Genomic DNA, 6,000 nt, shown 5'->3' with positions numbered 1-6,000 from the left:
AGAGACATACTTAAAATTTGTATGTTCAGTTTAACAAATAGTCATAAAATCTAACATCCTTGCAATTACCACCCAAGTTAAGGATAGAACATTGCCAGCAGTCCAAAAACTGCCCCCCAGTAATTATTTTTCAGTTGACTTTGTTAATGGTTAAAATTCGGGGGATTTTATATAAAGGTCCGCTTTCTGGCCTCTCTTTAAGGATTAGAAAATGCAGTCGCACTGGGCCAGCACTCCTGTATGGCAACAGTTGCCTGGAGCCTGGAGCCTGGAGCCTGGCTCTTTCAGAGGGAGGATGCACTCTAGCTCAACATTAGGCCAAGTGTCAGCTGCCATTTATCCTCGCATTTGAGCTACGCTTGCCTTGGGGGGTGTCTGAATTTCTGAACTTTGCTCTAGCATATACAAACAGGGGGACTTGGTAGTTGGCTGGCTGTTGGAAAGTGAATCTAAGGGAGAATACGTGGTTCTGGTGTAGGCAGTGGGATGGTTCTCTTTCCTGACACAGGAGCTCCAAGTTCGCAGAGAAGATGATGTGTTTGTTTCTGGACACATTGAGTTTGACGTGCCTATAGGGCAAGCAGGGGCGAGGTATCTAGTACACAATAGGACATACAGTGTCAGCCATATAGATTTTGGAGTCATCAGCTTGCAGAAGGCAGCTGAAGCCACAGGAGTGGACGGGGTCAGCCAGGGAGAATGTATTGGATGTGAAGGACCTCGAGGAGCCCCGTTTAAGAGAGCTGCAGAGGAAGCAGACGCTTCGCTGTGTCCCCAGTTCCTGCCTAAACGGTATTTCCAAGGGAGAGAGAAGGATGCTGCTACTGAAGGGAGGAGCAGAGAAGAGGAGAATCGTCCAGAAGCCAGGGAAAAGAATGTGTTTGAAGAAAGTGGGGAGTAGTCCCCCACAATGTGGAAACCTACAGACACATCAAGAAGGATAAGGCCTGGGAGCGTCCTCCATGAGGGTGACGAGAGCAGTTTTAGAGGAGATGGTGGAGTCAGGTATCAGGGGCGAGGAGTGGCCGCGAAGAAAGGAGGTGAAGGGAACCGGTGAGGACAATCCTCTACAGCGGACAGGCTGTGGCGGGGAGGAGCGTGGTACCTGAAGAGGGATAGGAATTGAGGTATGGTTGGGTTTTTTTATTTTTTAAGATTGTAGAAACTTGGCCGTATTTAAAGGTGGAAGGTACAGGAGAACCAGGAGATAGCATCTGAAAGGAGGAGGGAAACCGTGTCAGAAAATGGAGCCCAGGAAGAGGGCTTAGCTTTGGGAAGGAGGAAAGACTCTCCTGTCATCAATGAGACAAAGTGCAGGTGTGGACACAGGTGCGTTTATAAGTTTCACAGCAGGAAGTGGATGGAGTTCTTACCTGGTGGCTGTTTTATTTCAGGCATAAGAGAGGCTTTCTGCTGAGCAGAGGAAGGGAGACCAGGTTTGAAAAGTGTAGAAAGAGTTTGCAGGTAGTCAATTGTGAGAGCAGGAGAGAGAGCCGATCAGGGAAACAGGGAGACCTCAAGTGTGCAGTGGTGCTAACACACGTGGTCGTGAGATTTGCTCTAACGTTGCTCACCTGGGCTCAGCGGGGAGGACAGATGGATTTAGCCAGCACTGGGGTTTTGCTAAGGAATGAGATAAAAGAGTGAGGATTGGCAGGAGAGTGGTTAAAATAAAGGACAGCAGGGTCTGTGGAGAAGGGAATGAAAACAGGAGGCGACTTGTAGTCAGGTAGAAAGTCCAAGGTCGGTGGCCTGAAGGTCCCAGTGGGGACAGGTAGGTTGGGAGAACTAGAGGACCAGTGCTGGAATGCTGGGAGGAGGCCAGTTCTGGGAGCGGGAGATCCGAGGGGGTTGTTTCAGATGTGGGACAGTTGTGAGCAGTCCAGATGTGGCGTGGGAGTAGCTGCTGGAATAGGAAGGAGAAGAAGGTCACTGGATGTGAGGTGGCAAAGGATACTTAAGGCGAAGGCTGCACATGCAATTTAAAACTTGCTCTCAGGCCGGGCGTGGTGGCTCACGCCTATAATCCTAGCTCTCTGGGAGGCCGAGGCGGGCGGATTGTTTGAGCTCAGGAGTTCGAAACCAGCCTGAGCAAGAGCGAGACCCCGTCTCTACTAAAAATAGAAAGAAATTAATCGGACAACTAAAAAAAATATATAGAAAAAATTAGCTGGGCATGGTGGCACATGCCTGTAGTCCCAGCTACTCGGGAGGCTGAGGCAGTAGGATTGCTTGAGCCCAGGAGTTTGAGGTTGCTGTGAGCTAGGCTGACGCCACGGCACTCACTCTAGCCCAGGCAAAAGAGTGAGACTCTGTCTCAAAAAAAAAATAAAATAAAAATAAAACTTGCTCTCTCATTTGGTATCTATTTGGCATCTCGTTTAATAAAGGAAAAAGAAACAAGTGAAATTAATTTTGATATTTGACTCAACATTCCCGAAATATCATTCCAACATGGAATAAATATAAAAAATTATTAATGGGGCATTTTCTAGTTTTTTCATGCAAAGTCTTCTCTGCCTTTCATCTCTTTTTCTCTACCTTCACAGAGATTTCTGTCAGCTTCATCTTATATCTTTCTTTTGCTTCTTAAATTTTTCTATCGTTTCTAACTTCCAAGAGCTCTTTTTTATTTTTTAAAATTAAAAAAACTTTATTCATTTATTTTTTGGAGAAGTCTCGCTCTGTCACCCCAGTTAGAGTGCAGTAGCATCATCATAGCTCACAGCAACCTCCAACTCCTGGACTCAAGCGATCCTCTTGCCTCACCCTCTGGAGTGGATGGGACTACAGGAGTGTGCCACCACATCTGGCTAATTTTTCTAATTTTAGTAGAGACGGGGTTGCTGAGGCTGGTCTTGAACTCCTGGCCTCAAGTGATCCTCTTGCCTTGGCCTCCCAGAGTGCTCGGATTATAGGTGTGAGTCATTGTGCCTGGCCCCAAGAGCTCTTTTAGCCTTCCTTTATATAGCATCTTGTTTTATGGATGCTCTCTTGTTTCTCTTACTTCTTTGAGGATGTTAGTGATAGTTTTGTTTGCTTTCCTTCTCTGGGATGAGCAGTTCTCTTGTTCCCTTCCAGTTGCTTTTTTTGTTCATTTGTTTTGGCTTCCACCTTTCCTGCCTGGAAAGGTAGAGACCAACGTGTTGTGGTCCTTGGTGTCTGTCTGTATTTAAGGAAGGGAACTGGAAGGCCGATGGAAGCTCTGGTGAGCGGGTAGGTGGGGCTTGTCACCTGTGAACTTTGTCTGGGTGTGCTGTTTCTGGGGGACACCTGAGGTCACCATCCTTAGGACTTTTCTCCTTAGGCTGCTCAGAGGCCACAGAAAAGAATCTTTCAAACTTCATCCGGGGGCGTGTAGGTCCCGCTGCTAGAATGTGGGTTTCTGCGTGGAAGAGAAGGCTGGGGGCGTTCAATTAGTACTTATGTGGTCACTTAATGCCCCCACTCTCAGTACATATTCTCTCCTTCAACCGGGCCTAGGGTCCCTAGTCCAAAGACCCTCCGTCTCTGCACTGCGTTCTCCAGACAATAAGTCTTCAGTGTTTTGCTGGGGTGAGGGAAGGGTGCTTAACTACGCAGAGTAGAGCTGAGCTGCTTCTCAAACTTTCCATGCCTGCCCCTCCCTTCCAGAGGCATTTGCAGCCACCAGCGCCTGGGCCTTTAGGGAGGCGACAGCATACACTAGGTGGCTTCTCAGCTGTCCCCATGGCCAGCTTAGGATCCCTGTTCTGTTCCTTCTCCAACTGCTTTTCAACTTCCCCCAATTTTCTGTTGTTGTCTCCTCAAACTTGTGGGCTTCTGCCTTAAACATGCAGAAAACCCCTTTACCGCTATCTTAATGGCCTGGGGAGGGAACAAAAGTCACTGTGTCCGGTTGGCTTTCTTTACCTGGAAGGTCTACTTCTCTTGTCTCTAAATTTCTTCATGCTTCCTGGCCCCACGCCCCTGCAGTGGTCCCCTCACTGCTCTGCTTTTCTTTCCCTCAAAGGTCCCTTCTGATTCTCTTTGTGGAGATTGACTACTGGGAGCGGCTGCTATTTGAGACGCCCCACTACGTGGTGAACGTGGCCGAACGAGCCGAGGACCTGCGCATTCTTCGTGAGAACCTGCTGCTTGTTGCTCGGGACTACAACAGGTAGGGGGCTCCCGGCCCCACTGCAGCTCTTCTGGATGCTGCTTTATTTTTCCTCTTTGTCTTATCTCTCCCGTGATGTTGTTCGTTTCCTACAGGTTTTGTTCTTTTTGTTTTGTCCATCTCAAAAAAACGGCCTCCCACACTCTCTCTTATGGCCCTGTGATTATTCCTGTCCTTTGTCTTCTAGCTGTAGGATAGAGAGCAAAAGCTAGCAGATCCCCTCCCACCCCATAGGGCACTGGCCATATATATTGTCGGTCTGGATCCCTTCTCTAGGAATGGAACTGGGTGGTGTTAGGATTCTGGGCACAGAATAGTGTCAGGTCCAGTGAACCAAGGCTGTGTGGCCCACAACCCACCCTCCCACCACTCAGTCTCTGAACTCCCTTGGTATTCATCTCTGGAGTGAGGCTTTGCTCTGGGTCAGGTACTGTCTTAGTGTGTTTGGGCTGCTATAAAAAAATACCATTGACTAGGTAGCTTATAAACAACAGAAATTTATTTCTCACAGTTCTGGGGGCTCACAGATCTCTCACAGATCTGGAAGTCCAAGAACAAGGCGCTGACAGATTCGGTGTCTGGTGAGGGCCCATTTCCTGGTTCATAAATGGCCATCTTCTTGCTGTGTCCTCACATGGTCAAGGAGATAAGGGAGCTTTCTCAGGCCTTTTATCAGGGCACTAATCTTATTCATGAGGGCTCCACCCTCATGACCTAATCACCCTCCAAAGGCCCTACCTCCTAATACCATCACCTCAGAAGTGAGGATTCAACATACAAATTTTTTGGAGGGGACACAAATATTCAGACTGGAGTAGATAACTTTTTCAGCCTGGTTGAAGTCCAAGGGGGTGTAGTCTTCTTTGAGTATCTAGAATAGTGTCCAATGTGGTAGCCTCTAGCTGCATGTGGCTATTTCCAATTAATTAAAATAAAAAATTCAGTTACTCATTGATACAGGCTACATTTCAAATGCTCCATAGCCACATGGGACTAGTGGCTACCATATTGGACAGCACAAATTGTAGAATATTTCCATCATCCCAAAACATTTTTATGGAAAGCAGTAGTCTAGAATCTAGACTAGTGGTCTAGAAACTTTCAGATTTCACTACCAAGTTTCTTGGTGTGGAAGAGGGACCTTCAGAGCTTTTCCCCACCAGCTACCAGTCCTCTCTTATACACAGGATTATTGCCATGCTGTCCCCAGATGAGCAGGCCCTATTCAAAGAGCGTATCCGATTCCTGGATAAAAAGATCCACCCTGGACTCAAGAAACTGCACTGGGCCTTGAAAGGGGCCAGTGCCTTCTTCATCACAGAGTGCCGCATACATGCCAGCAAGGTGGGCCATGGCCATAAGACCCTAAAGGTCTACCAGGCTGATGGAAAGGCTGGGACTTGGGTGGTTAGTACCTGAGTCTTGGGTAGTGGTAGAGAGACCTGGGAGTAGTGTAAAAGAACTTGAGTATGCTTGGGGAAGGACTTTTTTTGTGTCAGCAACTGTAGCTGGAGGACAGCTGGGAGGTAGAATTAGGTCCAGAGGGTCTCTTCCCAAGCTGAAACTCCTGTGGGTGGGTCTGGCTCCAGGTGCAGACGATCGTGAATGAGTTCAAGGCATCCACTCTGACCATTGGCTGGCGAGCCCAAGAAATGTCAGAGATGCTGCTGGTACGCATTAGTGGCAAGCGTGTGTACAGGGACCTGGAGTTTGAGGAGGACCAAAGAGAGCATCGGGCAGCTGTACAGCAGAAACTGATGAGCCTGCACCAGGATGTGGTGACCATCCTGATCAACTCCTATGAAGTCTTCAAGAATGATGGCCCTGAGGTAGGGATCCTGAGGCCAGGGCTTTGTGATTGG

At 48.1% G+C, this 6,000-nt stretch overlaps 1 protein-coding gene across 1 annotated transcript in view; it reads left to right on the top strand.

The window, feature by feature from the left end:
- The window catches only part of DNAH2 (dynein, axonemal, heavy chain 2), a 102,793-nt gene that overhangs the window by 32,677 nt on the left and 64,116 nt on the right, over window positions 1-6,000 (top strand). Inside the window, exons 13-15 of the mRNA XM_012655607.1 lie at window positions 3,992-4,138; window positions 5,326-5,482; window positions 5,728-5,967. Of these exons, the coding sequence (XP_012511061.1) occupies window positions 3,992-4,138; window positions 5,326-5,482; window positions 5,728-5,967 (544 nt within the window). The remainder of the gene's footprint in view (window positions 1-3,991; window positions 4,139-5,325; window positions 5,483-5,727; window positions 5,968-6,000) is intronic.

Source organism: Propithecus coquereli, unplaced genomic scaffold, assembly GCF_000956105.1.
Source record: "Propithecus coquereli isolate 6110/MARCELLA unplaced genomic scaffold, Pcoq_1.0 Scaffold482, whole genome shotgun sequence".
NCBI lineage: Eukaryota > Metazoa > Chordata > Mammalia > Primates > Indriidae > Propithecus > Propithecus coquereli.
This window is presented reverse-complemented; position numbering and strand designations above follow the sequence as displayed.